Below are 22324 nucleotides of genomic sequence, written 5' to 3'. Positions count from 1 at the left end.
TTAAAATACAGTGGTCTGTTTATAAACAAAGTGGTCTTTCTATAACCGGCGTTCACGAAATAACTTAACATTTAAACGGCTAACTACAAACATGGAAATAATCAACAAATTATATTGAAAACACAGAAAACGATAAGTATGTTCATGGTAACGTATGTATCAAAATTATTGACACGTCTTTAACAAAGAAAACCTATTTTATGTTATGGATGATGCAGTTTCATTTAAAAAGAACGTTTTGCTAAAGATGCAATGACATATTTTTAATTTAATATGGTATATATAACCGGAAATGGAATTATTAGGTAAAACTTTAGGTCTAACTTCGGTTACATCGACTTGGCGACAGTAACGTAAGTATCGATTCAGAGCGTTTACAGAGACATTATTTCAAAACTTCGTAGACCATGATGATTTTTATATGTGTACATTTGGGCTAGACATGTAACCTTCCATAAAACGTATTCAGTTCGTTCATATTTGTTTCTGTTCGTAGCAGATCGACCGGTAACATCAACTGACTTCCTTTAGTGAGAAAGGGTGAGATATGCATCACACGAGTCAAACACTATCATATCATTTATTTAGATATGTACCAAAATCGTGTCCATGCATATTTGTTTCGAACGTAAGTTTTCCGAAAACATTAAAACCATACTCATTTAACATATTGTCGGTCACGCATTTCTATTCATTTAAATCGAAAATGTAAAATCGAGAAAATTGTTTTCAGAGCAAGGGCAGATCACTCTGATTTACTTATAGAGTGTGATTTGCGATGTCGATATATATTTTAATACAGCCCATTACAGTTTGGAAAAAAAAAAAAATGATTTTCCAAAGAATTTCACGAAATTGGCTTAAAAATTGGGTTTACTTTGAATTGAGCATTATTACATTTCAGAAGGTCAGCTTTGTATAATGCGTCTTGTTACGTTAATTAATGTACTAGTAATTTTACTGATGCATGTGGCGAGGAATATCTGAACTCCGAAAGGCCCACGAATCTCGCGGATATTTTTCGCAAGCGTGTAAAAAATGATTTACTGGGTAATCGATTAGGTATGTTTGCATGCAAAGGTTCAGATATTTTCTGGATATCAGAATCAGTCAAGTACTTTTATCAGAGACATTCATGTATCTATAACAGAGATTACTCCAACTCTCGTATTTTCTCGCGGTCCCTTGTTTTCGGTAAAAATGCACACACAGATTTAATTACGTATACCGAATTAAGAATGAAATATACCAAGTTCAACCGTTCCAAATTCAATCACTAAAACATTTCAAGATACAATATTTTTAGAAAATATTTTTCACTTCAAAATGAAAATGAAAGTGAAGTTTTAAAAGTCCAAACTCGGAAAAATCGGCGAGATTTCAGAAAATGTTTTCGATTTGCCAACTTTTATTTGTTGATCATCAAATCACTTCAAAACTTGTTACGTTCGATTCAATTTATAATAGGAGTAAAATAAAGTTAAATCAGTATCAATTTACAAAGGAATAAATAGGAATTAACGATTAACATATATAACAAATTCTGTAACACGAGATTAAAACAATGAAAAACAAATCCAAAGGTTAATTAGGTCAAAGTTTCTCAAAGGAAATACACTGCACTAATGTCGGAAAGGCTAGCGACTTCGGAATAATTTTTGCTTGGTTTAATATTCGGTTTCGCTAGGATTGTTTCAACTATCAGATGATATAAAGCTATGTCATAATATGTCGTACATAAGATAATATAGATAAGATAAAGCTTTGATTTAAGTATTGGACTACATGGGGAAAATAAGCTCTGCAGAGCTGGTGACCGACAAAAAACACAATGAAATAAAAAAATTAATATCCCAAAAGGGCGCTTTTCATCTTTATTCTTCATACATTAAAAACTAAGCATAGTTAAGTAATAATGCATAGTCTAAGAAATTATGTGATTTACTAATTAAGTTATCTTCTTTTCCAGGACTTCTTACTACTTGTTAAGGCCAATGTTTGAAAATATTGCAGTGGCGGATCCAAAAACATTTCGAGAGGGGAGGGGTTGCGACCCAAGTTTGAAACTCTTCTATCCAATGGGTGGGGATGGGGGTGGGGGGGGGGGGTGGGGGGTGGGCTGGGTTGAAGACCCCAAAATGGCAAAAATAGTCATTTTTGTTTTTAAAAATATTTAGCCAAAGGAGAAAGAGGGTTGCAACCCCCGTAAGCCCGCCTTTCTAAGATCCGCCACTGACAGCTCCAGTAAGCCCGCCTCTAGATCCGCCACTGACAACCCCGTAATCCCGCCTCTAGATCTCCCGTAATCCTGCCTCTAAATCTGCCACTGACAACCCCGTAATCCCGCCTCTAGATCTCCCGTAATCCTGCCTCTAAATCCGCCACTGACAACCCTCGTAATCCCGCCTCTAGATCCCAGTATTCCGCCATTGACAACCCTCGTAATCCCGCCTCTAGATCCGCCATTGACATGAATCCCGACCTTGGATAACATAACCTAGTACTTTTGAATTATTACTCTCTTCCCAGAATTCACTTCGAAAAGCCCTTTTCGAATATGATTACTCAAGAATACATGGATTCATTTATGAAGTGATCGTGAAAGAGAGGATTTGGATGGAAACTGTGCTGGGAACTGCTTCGTGTGTAAGTATATATCTGCACAAAATGTCATTAACTGTACCGTAATCAAACAATCACTGAAGAGTTCAGGGGGAATACAATCAATAATCCAAACAGTGTATAGATAACTAGGGGGAATACAATTAATAATCCAAACACGTAGTGTATAGATAACTAGATAAATAATAAATGGAGGAAGTGATTCAAGCAAAGTCCCACAAAGCTGAACATTCTCCCTCACATGAAAGATAGAGTGACATTGACCTTTTTTATGTGACCTTGATTATGACCTAGATCTTGTACATGGAATGCGCAAATCACTATTTCCATTTACAACACTGGCCATGGTGCGAGGGGATAAAAAGAATGAGTGATAAATGGGGGGATAAATGACTGGTTTGTTGAAGCCCGGGTCCCAAGCTCTGTGTGAGTTCTGAGCAGAGTTGTCTTTACAAATACATGGGATTACCAGGAATGGTAGTAGTTTCATAATACAATGCTGTTCATTTGCATATGACAGTTTGAAAAAAAAATTGCAACGTCATATTTCTACGAATTAGGATGTTTTTCAAAAACTATCTTGAAAAAAGTTTTTCAAACTGTCATATGCAAGAGTTTGTTCTGCGTATTGTCAGTTTTTAAATCGAGACAGGCTACCGACAAACAAGTTGATGGTACAGGGGTTTCAACAGTCTCATTTAAAGTCAGCATTTTGCTAATTCTATGGTCGTTAAAGCGATCTAGTTTGCCCATACAACCTATCAATGGGTGAAATGCTATCTGACGTGTTTCATACCGATTGTTAGATCGTTCTTGGCACACTGATTTGACTACGGATAACTCCGTTTACCTGATCAAGATATATGGCTCACGGCGGGTGTGAGCGGTCGACCGGGGATGCTTACTCCTCCTAGGCACCTGATCCCACCTCTGGTGTGTCCAGAGGTCCGTGTTTGCCCAACTATCTATTTTGTATTGCTTATAGGAGTTATGAGATTGATCACTGTTCGTTATCTTCACCTTTCATTAATATCGTATCAATACCAAATACCCACTGTTAACCTTGAGGTTTTAGCAGCTCCTAACTCCTAACAAAAAATATGCTAACTATTCAGAGATTTGAAACCTTGAGGTTTGCTCAGAATAAGAAAACTAATCATGAGGCCAGTGCCTAACCAAATAAGTAAAACTGATCAAACAAAGCCTAACTTAAGTCAATCAAAACCAAAGAAACTACCATGACTTATCCAATCATTAATGTTCACTAAATGTTGTAAACATGGCGGTATTTTGTAGACTCCGACCGGATGTTACGCGTTCACAAACGTTGATCAATATGAATGTTACATTTGTATTGTAATGGATTAGTGCATCACATGATGAATCCTTGGAATTTCATTGGATAACGTCATTTAATGTATAAGTGATAGTACCCGGTCACTATATACCAAATGCCGGGACTATGGACTTTTGCTTTACAGAGTTATCTTTCTTTGATAAAAAAAAAAAAACAAAAACAAAAAAAACTACGCGTTTTGTTTGCAGACGATAAGATAATAAAAATTCGGACAGGGGTTTACCATACAATTTTGTATCAATTAAAAAATGTCAGAAGCAATGAAGTTTAAGGGAATTCCCTGAGATTAGAAGCCAATCGAATAATTTTAAAAAATGTGAAAAAGAGTTGCAACATGTACATCAATACACATCATCATAATTTGTTATAACAAACTGGGAAATCCTACCTCTGGTGCAGTGTATGTTCCGGGGTCCGTGTTTGCCTGACTTTTTATTTTGTATTCTTTATAGGAGTTATGAGATTGATCACTGTTCGTTATCTTCACCTTTCATAGCAAATTTCAGAATTCGTTATTTCAAATTTTGAAATTCGTTATTACGAAGTTTACAAATTCGTTATAACAAATTTAATCAGTTATAACGAACTTTAAAGTTTGAAATAACGAATTAAAGTCGAAATCTGAAATTCGTTATTTCCATTTAACAAGAGGTCCAGAGGCCTTATCGGTCACCTGAGTACTATCTAAAAGTATCATTAGTTCTAAGGGCTACATGGAATCTAGAGAAAAAATCCTGTTCTGAATATCTAACCTAAATTCTAATGTTCAGCAACAAATAATTCGAAATGTGTTCTTAAAACTTTAATGCCCTCAAAACTGCATATTCTGGTGAAATTCACCATTTTTTGTGCATCCTTTTCTGCTATTCCTAAATATGCATTTAGATTTTATACAATAACAGCAAACTTAAAGAAATCCTTCAAATCATTATGATAATATTGGTACCACCCTGGAACCAAAGTGAACCCTCTACTCCATAGGATCATACAATTTTGGTATATATATATATATATATATATATATATATATATATATATATATATATAAATAAAAAAAGCAGGAAAATATGCAGTTCCAAAATATATTCAAATCACAAGCGCTTTCTGGATTTTAACATCCATCCTCAGATGAATACAAATATTGAATACAAAGTTGTTTATTTTAGAGACGTCTATAGTGATTTGAATATATTTTGGAACTGCATATTTTCCTGCTTTTTTTATTTAATTATTTTGACTGTGTGATATCAACTCTTTCTATTTGTAAATTGGTCAATTTTTGGCAGTTTTTGCCTCGCCCCTAAAACCCAAGAGGTGCATAACTTATTAAATTTCTCCTACGTTAGGTAAGGTGGTACTTTCATATTATGTATATAGATTCTTTATAGCAAGAACTTTATTTGATAATATCAAATAATACTCAGGTGAGCGATTTGGGCCCATGGTTCTTTTGTTTGCATATATTTATAACTATGTGCTATTTCTCTAAACACTTAGATGAAAGGGAACATTTTTAAAATGTGCACAAAATACAATCTATTGAATAAACTATAGTGCAGGGCTCAGTGGCGATCCAGGATTTTCAAAATGGGGGCCCACTTGTGAATGTCAAGTATTAGCCGAAATGCCATATAGGTCGCCAAATCTGGTATTTTACTCACATTATCTCTTATTTTTAATCTAATTAAATTTCTATCGATCTTTATCTTTATCTTATCATTAATTAATGATATTGTACCTCAGGTACCACTGATTGATGATGTAAGCGAAATAAGGGAACTTGAACTTGTATAAATATAGATCGAATTTTAATTAACAATATATGCCAGTAACGCCTTGTAATTTGTGGCGAAAAAGAGGGGGGGGGGGGGGGGGGGGAACGGACTGCCTCTAGGACTGGCAGCAGTTCGATACAAAATCATGAAGGTTGTGACAAGAATGATCCCAACAACTATAGAGGGATTACTGTAACGGGATTAACTGGAATTTTTTTAACAGTGTTATGAATAATAGGCTAGACAAATTTCTTGTAGAAGACAAAATTATTGATGATTATCAGATAGGATTTACCAAGAAAGCTAGAACATGCTAGAACATGCGATCATATGTTTATTTTAGAATGTTTTTTTTTTTTTTTATAAATATTGTAATAAAAAATTGGAAAACTGTATGCATGTTTTATAGATTTTCACAAGGCTTTTGATAGTGTTATACATACTGGGATAAAAATTAAACTTCTTCAAATAGAAGTTGGTCAGAAGTTTTACAAAATTGTTAAAGAAATGTATCAAAGAAGTATTTGATGTATAAAAATCCACAATCCAATTACTGATTTTTTCCCCAAATCCAACAAGGTGTCAAGCAAGGGGATCATTTAAGTCCAAACCTATTTAAGATATTTCTTAATGATCTGCCTAAGTACATGGATGACTCTATAGATTCTGTTACTTTCAATTATCACAAAATTCACTGTTTGATGTATGATGATGATCTAATCTTGCTATCAAGAACTTCAAAAGGTTTGCAATCAAAACTAGATATTTTAGAAAAATATTGCGATGACTGGTGCTTTAATGTTAATTTATCCAAGACAAAAATAACGATTTTTAACAAACCAGGGGGAAAATTGTCAAAAAAAATTTCTCTTCAAAACAAGTGAATGTGTTCAACAGTACAAGTATCTTGATGTCTACTTCTGTAACTCGGAATCCTTTGCCTTTGCTCAAAATGAATTGTATAAAAACCGGCCTTGAAGGCATGCTCAAAGTTACAAGAGATTTCCATTGTAATATCAAATTATCAAAGCCATGATGAATTACTGGTTTCGACTTGATCCATCTTCTATCTTATTGAAGGAAGCATATTTAGTGTCAAAGAACATTTATCTTCAAAATAAACCATCATAGTTTGCATCTATCCAAACAATGTTGGATCACTTATCTGAACTTAAAATATAGATTTATATGAGAAACTAATATGGAAAACTAATATGGATTTTGAATAATGAAAGTAAAGAAATTTTATGTTTGCTTTGAAAATTTATTTTTGAAAAAAGTAAAAGAACTAATGTATAAACATGTATTTTCATGTGCATGCAGGTTTTTGGCAGTTCATCGTTTGTTGTTAGATGCAAAAGAACATTTAAATGTATGAATACAATATGTACATTTATTAACATCTACTTTTACACAAAAGTATAATGATATTTCATCAACAATAGAGACATTGATGCCTGGTTATGGTTATGTAGTGGGCAATATTGTGGAATTTTTATAGAAATAATGTTTAAATTTATACTTCTCTTCCGGGGCCCTTGATTGGTCAATAAAATATCTTGTATCTTTAATGTATCTCGGTTTGCTTTACATAAAGTATTTGTTGAAGACCAATCTGACTATATATAATAATATAGGTCTGTACTTTGGTCAGCTCAGATTGGCTATCAACTATTTTTGCAATCTCTCACCAGAGGGCGTATTACGCTGCGCTACAACACCTCTGTCAACGTCTAAATGTCAAGATTCTTGGCAAAACTTACCTATACCTATAGCATCATGGATAATAATTTTATAAGTTTAAGTTTTATGCTTTAAATCTTAATTAGGTTCACAAAAACAACGAATTCCATGATTATACTAGTATTATTGAATGAATGAATATTTATATAAACCTTCTGATTCGCTCAGGTGTCTCATATTTACCATCTTCTGATTTTAGAAAATTCAGAGAAGTGTTTGATTTGCTCAGATATTATCATTACAGTTCGATATGCTAAGTTAGTTTTTGTACATTTTGATATAACTTTTTAGACGTTGACAGAGGTATTAGTGGAGCGTAGCGGGAACGATAACTCTGGTTAGAGATTACTTGGCAATCTATTTTTGAACTGAGTCACTGGATATTCTCGTAAAGCAAAATGAAACCTAAATCTACCACGTGACTCAAAGCCTGTGTATATTGGCCTTGTAATCGCTACCACGCACACAGAAACGCGCCGAACTCACGGCGACGATTACTGTTAACCAGCTGTTGTTGAATTGTTTGTATGTTAAAAATTAAAGTCCGACCAGCGGTCGGATAACAACGCACAACGGGTATTACGAATTGTTTAAGATATTTTCATAGGAAATTTAAAAAATGGCGATGAAACTATCAGCTTTTGCTAACGTGCGCGTCATGGCAATCTTAATATTTCTTACGGATGTAACCGTCCTGGTCGTCGTGCTGGCGTTGTTGTGGAACATGGCGGGGGAAAAAGATGAGACCTGTGCAAAGCTGTGTTTACCGTGTGCAGACAACAAAGACAAAATCTGCTGTAACTGTCACGTGCCATTACTGAAGAGCTTTATAACACAGGTATATTGATTTGTAACTGACCTACTTCTATACTGTTTGTGTCGGTGCATGATATTAGTTGATCGATAGGGATAAATAGAGTGTAACGACCGTAACCATGGCGAAAAACAAAACTTGTGTATTTTAAAATTCGTTTTTTCAGAGATTTAATTCGACTCTTCACACGGAGAAGGAAAGAAAATCAGGTATTGAGGATTAAGTATTTTTAGTGTATTTATATGTTGGCTGTCGGCCAATACGAGATAGCGGTATGAATTTCGTGCTGTGTAATGTGAACTTTGTTCATAACATATTGTGTTATCTCATTCTGTTTAGCTGCCCAAATGCATGACTTGACAAAGTTCATGGACGTGAGCTGGAACCTAAAGCCTACAGCACACATCACGGGATCCAAAATAAACACTGCAGATGGTACTTCATTGTTAAAATTATAAATGAACATGGCTGAAATCATTTCAATATTCATTTCATAACATAACTACACGAAAATGTCATTAATCGTTATAGTATTGATTTCATAACATAACTACATTTGTACACGAAAATGTCTTCAATATCTTGACAAATAAAAATATACTCAATTCAGAAAATATCTAAGTGTTTGATATATGCCTGAGGTAGTGTAATAAATGCACGCACAATAAATTTGTATTTAACAGCTGACAGACCACGTGATTTGTATTCCGTCCGAGAGTGGAACAAAGACGGAAACAACTGTCTGATGCAGAACGGCGTGGAGTACAGAAATGGCCGACTAGTGGTCCCAGCTTCCGGATTCTATCATCTCTATGGCTTCCTAGACCTTCATCAGATCTACGACAACAAGGCCCCGATGCCACCCGGGATGCCAAACTCCATCACCATGCGGTTCTACAAGTACAACATCCTGAAACCCGATGAAGAGGCCCTCATTGAAACCAACCGTCCGTACGAGAGGTCGGCAAACCAGCAGTTCATGGTTTACCAGTCCTTTCTCGGGGCTGACGTCCAACTACAGGCTGGGGATGAAGTTTATCTGAAGGTGTCTAATCTGACCTACATTAAAAATCCATCCAGAAACGTATTTGGTCTCCACATGTTGTGAACGCTGAGACGAGAATTCGAAGATCCGCCCCTAAATTCCAACATCCTACCCCTGGCTTCGGTGTACTTCGTGCTCCAAAAGTTCCGCTAAAGTCTTGGTGAGAAAAGGCGATCAAACTGACTGATCTGTAGTTCATTGCATGTGTCACTGCCATTGTATCAATAAAGGATGCAGATAAAAGAATAGACTCGGAGAAATGTAATTGCATTATTTACATTCCGCGAATGTTGCCACATCTTTTGCGGACAGAAAGATAACTGTTAATAAATATGTCTGTAGTTCTTTAATATCTAACTAACTACATTAAATTTGCATGTTTTGTGACATTTTAACATTGCAATTACAATGTTGTTTGTAGGTCTGGAACCTACTGAAATGGAAAAAAAATGTTGAAAATAAAATCAGAAATTGTTTTCTCTCTCTACTTTTGGTCTGAAGACTGCAGTTACGGGTTCAATCGCTGGTTAAGAACGATAACTGGGTAATAAGGTATAAATTTACGAGCATGGAAACAAAGTACTAAAATCGGCCCCGTCTCCAATTTTTTTTTAAAATTCTCGGATGAAAGGTAAAGTTTACACTCTCTACAAGACTTTAATTTTTGCTATTATTTCCACTCATCTTTTATGTAGCCTATAGCCGTTTGGATATAATTAAACCATTGTTTTATCTGTATTAACATCATGACTTTAACACAGCGTTATTACATATGGAAGGTGAAGATAACGAACGGTGATCAATCTCGTAACTCCTATAAGGAATAAAACATTAAGAGTTGGGTAAACATAGGTCTCTGGTCATGTCGGAGATGGGATCTAGTGCCTAGGAGGAGTAAGCATCCCCTGCCAACCGTGAGCCCTATATCCTGATCAGGTAAACGGAGTAATCCTCAGTCAAAATCAGTGTGTAAAGAACGGACTAACAATTGATATGAATCACGTCAGACAGCATTTGACCTAATGACAGGTATTGGCAAATAAGATCGTTATAACGACCATAAATGTAAAATGCTGACTGTGAACGAGACTGTTGAAACCCCTGCACCATCAAATTGTTTGTTGGTAGCCTGTCTAGGCTTAAAAACTGATAAAACGTAGAACAAGCTCTGCGTATCGAATTAGTTGAAAGACATAAATACCATATGCAGGTGATATAAATGGAATATGTATTGCAATACATAAATATGGGAACTTGACGATGGAGAAGCTGAAAGCATCCCGTTTGTCATATAATTGAGTTGTTTGCCGTTAACATCTATGTTCAATAAAATATCTAAGTATGAAGCAGATGTGGAAGACTGGTGTCTTTCAATTCAAGTTCACTGAGATATATCGAATCCACATATTAATCAGCATGGTCCAGGAAATGAGGAACCCCTTTTCAAGAATTGTATTTCTGAGATGAAAGTCTTTACAGAAAAAATGCTAACGTATGGATCAATACACACACACCCCGGGGAAAGAAACTATGAAATACCATCTGTCTGTGCGGGGTCCTACGTAACTTTGCATGGTAGAAACGGCTAAAGCAAATACATATATTGACAAAAAAACATAGATAACCAAGTTTTCACTTTTAAGGACACGCCAGAGAAATCTGATATGGATGGAAAGCGAAGGGTATGTACAGTACTATTGTGAATCTGAAGTTTTCAAGATAAAGATCTGAAATTAAAGTTAGAAATGATGCAAGTAGTATAACGCGCCTCGATAGACGGGTCAACTGAGTGCAGTTTTGAGTGCGGGCCGATGGTCGGTTCAGCGGCTATTTTCAGAAAATCGCCCTGACTTTGTTTTGTAAACAATGAGCTCAGCTATTCGGTAGTTCTAAAAAACTGAATTCGGTTAACATGCAAAGAGTTTATGCATATGTTCACTATATTGTATGGTTTGAGTAAGATCTTTCTGCAGGAGACGTACTGCCCGTGAAGGACTGCAAAATTTAGGCCTATGCTCGGCGCTTACGGCCTTTGAGCAGGGAGGGATCTTTATCGTGCCACACCTGCCGTGACACGGGACCTCGGTTTTTGCGATCTCATCCGAAAGACCGCCCCATTTAGTCGCCTCTGACGACAAGCAAGGGGAAGTGAGGACTTATTCTAACCCGGATCCCATATAGTTTTACGCTATATATTTAAAAATAATTCATTTTTACTCCATTAAGTACTTTGGACATCAACTCTATTATGGATATACATGTAGCAGAACAGTTTTATTGTATATAAAAAACAACTATCTGTGCACTTTGCACCCTATGAGATCACAACAAAAAAGTACGTCACGACGTACATCTTACAATTCATTGTCGTTATATTGATAGGCGTTATCAAGTGATAAGCTGTATACGTGAAAAATTTTCTTGTCAAATGCTGGTCAGATAATATATTATTTCAATTTCGTATCAAATCACTCAACATTTTTATATTTGCGCGAAGGTCATAATTCACATTGTGACCTTGATCGCCCCTCTATTTTCTCCCGATCCCGATCATCACTACGTTATGTAAGGAAATCTAATTTACATAATTTTTGCGAGCAGAGTGTAAAGGGGTGACGATATACGGTGTATGGTGGTGTATAAAGTGTATAATTATATTTATATTCCTGTTACAAGAGGAAGAGTTAGGACACACTTCTGACACCTAAAGAAACCCCCCTTTCTGCATCTGATTATTTCTAGCATACTCTTGAAAATGAAAAAAAAGAAAGAAGAGTATCCTGCATTAGATGCATTTTAAACTTCCTTTTATCGGAGCACTTGGTCTCTCTATAGATCTGAGTTTTTACTATATCAACTATAGGAAGTCTCATAATTTTTCATGAAAAAGTGAAGATAATGAACAATTTTAATTTTTATAATGATTACACAATTGAGAGTACGGTAAACACGGATCCTTGTTAAAGTAAATATGAGTGGTGGCAACTGTGGTGCCAGTAGTCGTGTTCATGAGAATGTGAGGGGTGATAGGTGGTGGTATGTGGTACATAATTGGTGGTATATGATGTTAATGAAAATTTGGGTGGTAGTATGTGGTGTTAACGAAAATGTAAGCGGTGTTATGGTGGTGAAACATGCAAACTAATAACGCTAAATCAATCTCTTTAATTAATATGGAAAGAAATGCAAAATTAAGGACCTATATAGGTAATAGTGTGAGTAGTGTTAAAGAAACCCTAAGTCATGGGAACTAATGTGGCAATAGTGGGGAGTAGGTTTTATTTAGGGTATAAGTAGCAGTGTGTGGTGTATAAGTGGTGATATGTGATGTTAATAAAATGTGGGTGTTACTATGGTGGTGACACACGCAAACTAATAACGGTAGATCAATCTCTTTCATTAATATTCTGATGCTAAGAAATGCAAAACTATATAGGTGTTGTGAGTAATGTTAAAGAAGATGTAAGTGATGGCATCTGGTGTGGCAGTAGTGGTATACAGGTGGTAGTAATGGGTGTATAGGTGTTGGTATGTGGTGTATAGGTGGTGGTAAGTGGTGTATGAGTAGTGGTATGTGGTGTATAGGTGGTTTTCTTGTAAATATCAGCTTTTCTGACTCAGTGGTTAACTGGTTATTGAGAAGAAGATTTTAACTATCAGTGGCGTAGCTTCCATTGAGGCAACCGAGGCAGCTGCCTCGGTAAAAAAAACCCACCTTTTACGTTGTTAAAATGTCGATAGCTTCTGGGGGCTGCGCCCCCCAGACCCCATGCCTCGGTAATATTCGAACCCAAGCTACGCCTATGACTATATATTTGTATGTAAAACTTTGATCCCCCCTTGTGGCCCCATCCGACCCCCGGGGGCCATGATTTGAACAAACTTGAATCTGCTAGTATGTCAGAAAGTTTTCATGTAAAAATCAGCTTTTCTGGCTCAGTGGTTCTTGAGAAGAAGATTTTTCCTATATATTTGTATGTAAAACTTTGATCCCCTATTGTGGCTCCATCCAACACCCGGGGCCCATGATTTGAACAAACTTGAATCTGCATTATGTCAGGAAGCTTTCATGTAAATCTCAGCTTTTCTGGCTTAGTGGTTCTTGAGAAGAAGATTTTTAAAGTTTTTCCCTATATATTTGTATGTAAAACTTTGATTCCCCTTTGTGGTCCCATCCTACCCCCGGGACCATGATTTGAACAAACTTGAATCTGCACTATGTCAGAAGGTTTTCATGTAAAAATCAGCTTTTCTGGCTCAGTGGTTCTTGAGAAGAAGATTTTAAAAGATTTTTTTCCTATATATTTGTATGTAAAACTTTGATCCTCTATTGTGGCCCCATCCAACACCCGGGGCCCATGATTTGAACAAACTTGAATCTGCATTATGTCAGGAAGCTTTCATGTAAATCTCAGCTTTTCTGGCTTAGTGGTTCTTGAGAAGAAGATTTTTAAAGTTTTTCCCTATATATTTGTATGTAAAACTGTGATCCCCCCTTGTGGCCCCATCCGACCCCCGGGGGCCATGATTTGAACAAACTTAAATCTGCACTATGTCAGAAAGTTTTCATGTAAAATCAGCTTTTCTAGCTGAGTGGTTCTTGAGAAGAAGTTTTTCCCTATATATTTGTTTGTAAAACTTTGATCCCCCCTTGTGGCCCCATCCTACCCCCGGGGGCCATGATTTGAACAAACTTGAATCTGCATTATGTCAGGAAGCTTTCATGTAAATCTCAGCTTTTCTGGCTCAGTGGTTCTTGAGAAGAAGATTTTTAAAGTTTTTCCCTATATATTTGTTTGTAAAACTTTGATCCCCCCTTGTGGCCCCATCCTACCCCCGGGGGCCATGATTTGAACAAACTTGAATCTGCATTATGTCAGGAAGCTTTCATGTAAATCTCAGCTTTTCTGGCTTAGTGGTTCTTGAGAAGAAGATTTTTTAAAGTTGTCCCTATATATTTGTATGTAAAACTGTGATCCCCCCTTGTGGCCCCATCCTACCCCCGGGGGCCATGATTTGAACAAACTTGAATCTGCACTATGTCAGAAAGTTTTCATGTAAAAATCAGCTTTTCTGGCTCAGTGGTTCTTGAGAAGAAGATTTTTCGTGTATATTTGTATGTAAAACTTTGATCCTCTATTGTGGCCCCATCCAACACCCGGGGCCCATGATTTGAACAAACTTGAATCTGCATTATGTCAGGAAGCTTTCATGTAAATCTCAGCTTTTCTGGCTTAGTGGTTCTTGAGAAGAAGATTTTTAAAGTTTTTCCCTATATATTTGTATGTAAAACTGTGATCCCCCCTTGTGGCCCCATCCGACCCCCGGGGGCCATGATTTGAACAAACTTTAATCTGCTAGTATGTCAGAAAGTTTTCATGTAAAAATCAGCTTTTCTGGCTCAGTGGTTCTTGAGAAGAAGATTTTTCCTATATATTTGTATCTAAAACTTTGATCCCCTATTGTGGCCCCATCCAACCCCCGGGGCCCATGATTTGAACAAACTTGAATCTGCATTATGTCAGGAAGCTTTCATGTAAATCTCAGCTTTTCTGGCTTAGTGGTTCTTGAGAAGATTTTTAAAGTTTTTCCCTATATATTTGTATGTAAAACTTTGATTCCCCCTTGTGGTCCCATCCTACCCCCGGGGCCATAATTTGAACAAACTTGAATCTGCACTATGTCAGAAAGTTTTCATGTAAAAATCAGCTTTTCTGGCTCAGTGGTTCTTGAGAAGAAGATTTTAAAAGATTTTTCCTATATATTTGTATGTAAAACTTTGATCCTCTATTGTGGCCCCATCCAACACCCGGGGCCCATGATTTGAACAAACTTGAATTTGCATTATGTCAGGAAGCTTTCATGTAAATCTCAGCTTTTCTGGCTTAGTGGTTCTTGAGAAGAAGATTTTTAAAGTTTTTCCCTATATATTTGTATGTAAAACTGTGATCCCCCCTTGTGGCCCCATCCGACCCCCGGGGGCCATGATTTGAACAAACTTAAATCTGCACTATGTCAGAAAGTTTTCATGTAAAATCAGCTTTTCTAGCTGAGTGGTTCTTGAGAAGAAGTTTTTCCCTATATATTTGTATGTAAAACTTTGATCCCCTATTGTGGCCCCATCCAACCCCCGGGGCCCATGATTTGAACAAACTTGAATCTGCATTATGTCAGGAAGCTTTCATGTAAATCTCAGCTTTTCTGGCTTAGTGGTTCTTGAGAAGAAGATTTTTAAAGTTTTTCCCTATATATTTGTATGTAAAACTTTGATCCCCCCTTGTGGCCCCATCCGACCCCCGGGGGCCATGATTTGAACAAACTTAAATCTGCACTATGTCAGAAAGTTTTCATGTAAAATCAGCTTTTCTAGCTGAGTGGTTCTTGAGAAGAAGTTTTTCCCTATATATTTGTATGTAAAACTTTGATCCCCTATTGTGGCCCCATCCAACACCCGGGGCCCATGATTTGAACAAACTTAAATCTGCATTATGTCAGGAAGCTTTCATGTAAATCTCAGCTTTTCTGGCTTAGTGGTTCTTGAGAAGAAGATTTTTAAAGTTTTTCCCTATATATTTGTTTGTAAAACTTTGATCCCCCCTTGTGGCCCCATCCTACCCCCGGGGGCCATGATTTGAACAAACTTGAATCTGCATTATGTCAGGAAGCTTTCATGTAAATCTCAGCTTTTCTGGCTTAGTGGTTCTTGAGAAGAAGGTTTTTAAAGTTTTTCCCTATATATTTGTATGTAAAACTGTGATCCCCCCTTGTGGCCCCATCCGACCCCCGGGGGCCATGATTTGAACAAACTTAAATCTGCACTATGTCAGAAAGTTTTCATGTAAAAATCAGCTTTTCTAGCTGAGTGGTTCTTGAGAAGAAGTTTTCCCCTATATATTTGTATGTAAAACTTTGATCCCCTATTGTGGCCCCATCCAACACCCGGGGCCCATGATTTGAACAAACTTGAATCTGCATTATGTCAGGAAGCTTTCATGTAAATCTCAGCTTTTCTGGCTTAGTGGTTCTTGAGAAGAAGATTTTTAAAGTTTTTCCCTATATATTTGTATGTAAAACTGTGATCCCCCCTTGTGGCCGCATCCTACCCCCGGGGGCCATGATTTGAACAAACTTGAATTTGCAATATGTCAGGAAGCTTTTAGGTAAATTTCAGCTTTTCTGGCTGAGTGGTTCTTGAGAAGAAGATTTGTAAATGACCCCACCCTATTTTTGCATTTTTGTGATTATCTCCCCTTTGAAAGGGACATGGCCCTTCATTTAAAGAAACTTGAAAGCCCTTCACCCAAGGATGCTTTTGGCCACGTTTGGTTGAAATTGGCCCAGTGGTTCTGGAGAAGAAGTCGAAAATGTGAAAAGTTTACAGACGGACGGACAGATAGACGGACAGACAGATGGACGACGGACAAAATGTGATCAGAAAAGCTCATTTGAACCTTCGGTTCAGGTGAGCTAAAAATGAAAAATATTTTACCAAAAAATTAATGATAATAATGATAAAAATGAAAAATAATAATGATGATAATAAGAATAAAAAGGAAAGAAAAGAAAAACCAACTAAACAAATAACCGTGAAGTTACGAAGTGCGAAATCAATCATTCACACTTACTCATATCCGGACAATATTTGTGGTCAACAGGTAAATGTTTATAAATGGCGAGTCACGGATCGGCATTTCCCAAAGTATTGCATGATTCATTACTCTCAGTTCCCCTTCTTATCTTCCTTCAACAACGTTGGCTCAATTCAAAAATTCTAAATGTCATACGAGTAGGCTATTTGGAGGATCGGAGGAATTTTAAAAATCAAACAAGGAAAACAAGATATCATATTGAGATGAGAGCAACCACAATGTATTTGGCAATGGCGGGGGTGGGGGTGGGCTACGGGGGGTGGGTGGGTTGTGACCAATCTACACACCCCTTTTCATAACAAAAATGGCCATTTTTGTCTTTATTTTATTTTTATTTTTTTTGGTCTTCAACATCCTTTAACTCCCATCTCCCCTTTGATAAACTTCTGGATTCGCTACTGCTTAGATGTACAGATAACAGCTGGCATGTGCGACGGTCCTGATTGATTCATGTAACATGGGACATCTATTTAACAATTTTCTGTCTAATCTTGACCAATGCATATTCAAAGGTATGCACCAGATATAGATTCTAGATCAACCAAGCCAATGTGAAGGAGTAATAATGTCAATACTCAAGTAGTACAGGTGTACAAATTACAGGTTCTTTTTTGTAAGTATATCGAATCACATATATATGCATGTCTTAATCATAAGCATACCCTATTTACCGAATACAGGTAATCCTAACTGGTATAATCTCTCTTTCTTTTTATCAACATGTTATACATGATGTCAATTCTGACTTTCTTCTTTTGTATGTTGCTCTTTATTTTTGTAGGCCTGCCCTCAAGGGCCCCACATAATTGGTTTCAAATAATCACTAGGCCAAATGCCAAGTCCACTCGTTTTAATTTGTTTCTTCTTCAAAATCATTTAAATGAGAACGAAGACTTGGGATTTTCGGAAAATGCCTGTTCACACAGGCAGAGGAAATCCCAGGTCTTAAAATAGATCTACTGTGTAGCTGACCTAGAACCGCTCTACCGAGGTAGGCTTTATGATAATGTTTATCGCGACGAATGACAACTAAAATGGCCGAGGACAAGGAGAAAACTAAATTTCTAGGGACAGAAGACGGAGGGAAATTAGAGGATTCTAACAAAAAACACGATACTACAGATTACAGGACAAGATGGCGGAATTTCGCGATAGTGATGATGATTTTAAATATGTTGTTGTTGATTATCGCCTTGACTGTTGTTATTGTGTGGCAAAATGATCGCGAGGACAGAGAAGTGGTACCCCATCCCACGGCCCTCTGTCTTCCCTGCCAGGACCTGTCCCTTCATACGGACGACGATTTACTTAATTTACAAACATTCTCGGAGACAACGGATTCCGACGGAGAGAGGGTGTGTTGTGCAGACACCCAGGAGCAGCTTCAAAAGTTGGTGGATCTAGTAAGTTTTTATGAATCGGGCGTGGATAGATTATAAAATGTGCCTCTGGTGGGATTTGAACCCAGGTTTTTGGTACACAAGTACAACACAAAAATATTGTGACGGAACAGATATTTTTATAGAGAGCTACAGCTCTGCAGCTACTTCATAAATGGCAAGAGGATGACAGGACCTACAAACTAGTATCAAGGTCAAGTGAATCCAGTGACCTTGATCTCTGACCTTTGAACATGACTTTGGTATTACTTAAGAACTAGGTCTGAAAGAGACATTGGGTCTTAAGAAATGATGAAAGAATGATGGGATGTACAAATTAGTATCAAGGTCAAGTGACTCCAGTGACCTTGATCTCTGATCTTTGAACATGACTTTGGTATTACTTAAGAACTAGGTCTGAGAGAGACACGGGGTCTTAAGAAATGATGAAAGAATGATGGGATGTACAAATTAGTATCAAGGTCAAGTAACTCCAGTGACTTGACCTCTGATCTTTGAACATAAATTGGTTTTACTTAAGAATCAGGTCTGATAGAGACATGGTGTCTTCTGAAATGATGAAAAAATGATGGGATCTACAAACTAGTAACAAGGTCAAGTGAATCCAGTGACCTTGACCTTTGACTTTAGATCATAAGATTGGTATTACTTAAGAACTAGGTCTGATAAAGAGATGGGATCTTCAGAAATAATGAAAAGATGATGGGATCTACAAATTGGTATCAAAGTCAAGTGATTCCAGTGACCTTGGCCTCTGAACCAGGATTGATAGAGACCTGGACCTTTGAGTTGACCTTGATTATAAAAACTCATATAACTTTAAAACCAGGACTGATAGAGACTTGGGATCATAAAAAATGATGAGAGGATGTTGGGACCTACACACTAGGATCAGGGTCAATTGACACCAGTTTCACTGAAGGAAAAAAGGGGATTCCTTTTTTAAAAAAAATTCCAAATCAAAATCTTTGTGATCTTGATTTGTTAAATAAACTTAAAATTGGCATGGATTTGTCAAGGGAGGAAAATAGTAGTACTTGGAAAAAGCCACTTTTATGCAGCCAGTACTTCGTTTGGGAGACTTAATATATTATAGATTATAATCATATCTTGTGTTTTTTATTACTATTTTAGTTTGTTACCAGAAAATACCGAGAGGATCGGGCTCGAAGTAAGTGTCATTATAGTGTTTGTTATATCAGAGACATCTATATCTATACATTGTTATGTCTATATACTTTACTATATACTTTACAGAAAAACATGTACTTTTGATTATCATTATGATAAATAAGTCAGTGATAAAGATAGTTAAAAATATTATTAACACAATATCATGATTTGTTCTTGTATGGTAGGCCTTACTAACAAAATTCATTATATTGTTGAACTGTCGTCTCACAGGTCCGCAGTATGAAATCAACTGTGCACAGAGTGTACGCTATGAAGATGAAAAGAAACATTTTGCTGCGAGAGTAGTCAACGTAAAACGAGAAGACACATTAAAACGTAAGTGAATTAGCAAGTCATTAAAACGTAAGTGAATTAGCAAGTCATTAGAACGTAAGTGAATTAGCAAGACATTAAAACGACTTAAATGTACGTGAATTAGCAAGACATTAACACGACTTAAATGTACGTGAATTAGCAAGACATAGACATTAACACGACTTAAACGTACGTGAATTAGCAAGGCATTAACACGACTTAAACGTACGTGAATTAGCAAGACATTAACACGACTTAAACGTACGTGAATTAGCAAGACATTAAAACGACTTAAACGTAGCAAGACATTAAAACGACTTAAACGTACGTGAATTAGCAAGACATTAAAACAACTTAATCGTACGTGAATTAGCAAGACATTAAAACGACTTAAACGTACGTGAATTTCACTATTGATGTTGAAGCCATTAAAACGTACGTGAATTTCACCATTGATCATGATTATGTTAAAATTACTGGAACTTACATTAGAAGTACACAAGTGTGAAGCGTTACATGCAGTTCATACCCTCATGTATTTTCTAAAAAGAAATTTATTTCTTATATTTTACATTATGATTTCATTTCTATCGAAATTGCTATCTGTTAAAATAGACTCTACATAGGCCTATTTATTTAGTTCTCCATTTATACACATACAATTGCAGTGCATTCATGCCTTTCATTACTATTTGAACATGTAAAGATATCAATGAGAAAAACATTGGAAATTTAAATATTATCTGAAAATAGATAGCCTCTAGCAATCGTTCAATGTAGTAGACAATAGCTAGCCTCTAGCAGTCGCTCACTGTACTAGACAATAGATAGCCTCTAGCAGTCGCTCACTGTACTAGACAATAGCTAGCCTCTAGCAGTCGTTCACTAGCCTCTAGCAGTCGCTCACTGTACTAGACAATAGTTAGTCTTTAGCAATCGTTCAATGTATCGGAAAACAGCTATAGCCTCATTTTTTTTTAAGTTAAGCCGTCATAATTTAAACAATGTACACATGGACATCGATCTCAGTATGTATCACATAGTAAACTCCTGACTAACTCGTGTCACTATGAATCACATGTTTTATTTCCAGAGAAAGATAATGTATTATGGGACTATAACGACGCCCATTCTTTCATCAACAACGGAATCACCTATTTCCCGAACACTGGGAGATTCAACGTGTCCAAAAAGGGCTTCTACTATATTTACAGCCAGGTTACATTCCAGATGAATAAGACCATGGACCAAGAGGACGCTAGGTCTATGTATATGTCTCTCTCACATTTCATTTATCACCAGAGGGCGAACATGAAAAATCACCCTCCCGAAAAATTATTGGAAAGTTCGCAGTCCAAATGCGAACTACAGTCCGATCTAAAAACCAGCAACAGCACGAGTTATATCGGGGCGGTGTTTTATTTAGAGAAAGGGACCGAGGTGATGGTCAGAGTGACGGACTTTGACCGATTGACCGATTCCTGTTATAGTAACTATTTTGGACTTCATATGATTTAGTGAGGATTTCAAGGATTATATAAATATATATGATGCGAGGATCACATAGATTTTACAAATTGAGTGTGTCAAACATTTCCATAATCTTTGATTTCACATAAACTCTGACATTGAGTGTGTCAAACATTTCCATAATCTTTGATTTCACATAAACTCTGACATTGTATCATAATTCACAAACTACATGTCCATACTGATAAGTGATTTAATTTATACCTGTGGCTTTAACTGACTTGTGATGAATGATGAGAATGGATCATACATTTTGACCTTTGCTTATCATGCATCATTCACACTCCATAATGTACATATTTCATTATTCACAGTGCTGTTACTAATATATATATATATTAGTATATACAGTGCTGTTACTAATATATATATATCATATACATGTATATATATATATATATATGTGTGTGTGTGTGTGTGTGTGTGTGTGATATTGTCATGCTGATGGAATGTTGTGGCGATTTAAGCTCATACTATTTGTTGCCCATGTGAAATATAATCCTCGTCTTTGATGGTTGAAAATACATTGGAGACTTTAATATTCAAAATAAAATATTCAAAATAATATGGATTTTAAATGGTTAACTGACTAGGATACTCAGCAGCAAAAAAAAAAAAAAAAGAAAACAGTGCTTGAGAAAGCCTTTTAAGACCACATTCGAGCTGGACTACCACAAAAACAAAACTATCAAAGGAAGACTTGTAGCCGGATACCACAAAAACAACAGCTAGACAAGAAACTGTGCATTAATCAGGACATATTGACTGCTGCAGTCAACAGAGTAGGCTCCCCTTATACTCCCTGTCAAACAGAGTAATCTCCCCCTGCACTCCCTGTCAAACAGAGTAATCTCCCCCTGCACTCCCTGTCAAACAGAGTAAGCTTCCCCTGCATTCCCTG

General features: G+C 36.5%; 2 protein-coding genes across 3 annotated transcripts; both read left to right on the top strand.

Annotated features, from left to right (window-relative positions):
- Positions 1-2469: 2469 nt before the first annotated feature.
- Positions 2470-22050, top strand: LOC125659977 (tumor necrosis factor ligand superfamily member 10). 2 transcript variants are annotated; one of them, XM_056150362.1, is made up of 6 exons: positions 2470-2646; positions 11000-11038; positions 17787-18408; positions 19540-19576; positions 19810-19914; positions 20987-22050. In XM_056150362.1, the coding sequence occupies exons 3-6, from the start codon at positions 18028-18030 to the stop codon at positions 21409-21411; spliced, it is 948 nt and encodes a 315-aa protein (XP_056006337.1). In that variant the 5' UTR covers positions 2470-2646; positions 11000-11038; positions 17787-18027; the 3' UTR covers positions 21412-22050. The 2 variants fall into 2 exon arrangements, with proteins under 2 accessions (XP_056006337.1, XP_056006336.1); XM_056150361.1 differs by lacking the exons at positions 2470-2646; positions 11000-11038 and having other exon boundaries at positions 17710-18408.
- Positions 5539-9832, top strand: LOC125659980 (tumor necrosis factor ligand superfamily member 15-like). Its single transcript, XM_048891826.2, has 4 exons — positions 5539-8335; positions 8478-8520; positions 8651-8746; positions 8995-9832. Exons 1-4 carry the CDS (start codon positions 8117-8119, stop codon positions 9417-9419), a joined length of 783 nt encoding a protein of 260 aa, XP_048747783.1. The 5' UTR covers positions 5539-8116; the 3' UTR covers positions 9420-9832.
- Positions 22051-22324: the final 274 nt, after the last annotated feature.

The sequence above is a fragment of the Ostrea edulis genome, chromosome 9, assembly GCF_947568905.1.
Source record: "Ostrea edulis chromosome 9, xbOstEdul1.1, whole genome shotgun sequence".
In the NCBI taxonomy this organism is placed as follows: Eukaryota; Metazoa; Mollusca; class Bivalvia; order Ostreida; family Ostreidae; genus Ostrea; species Ostrea edulis.
Note: the sequence above shows the minus strand (reverse complement) of the source record. Positions and strands in the feature narration are given on the sequence as shown.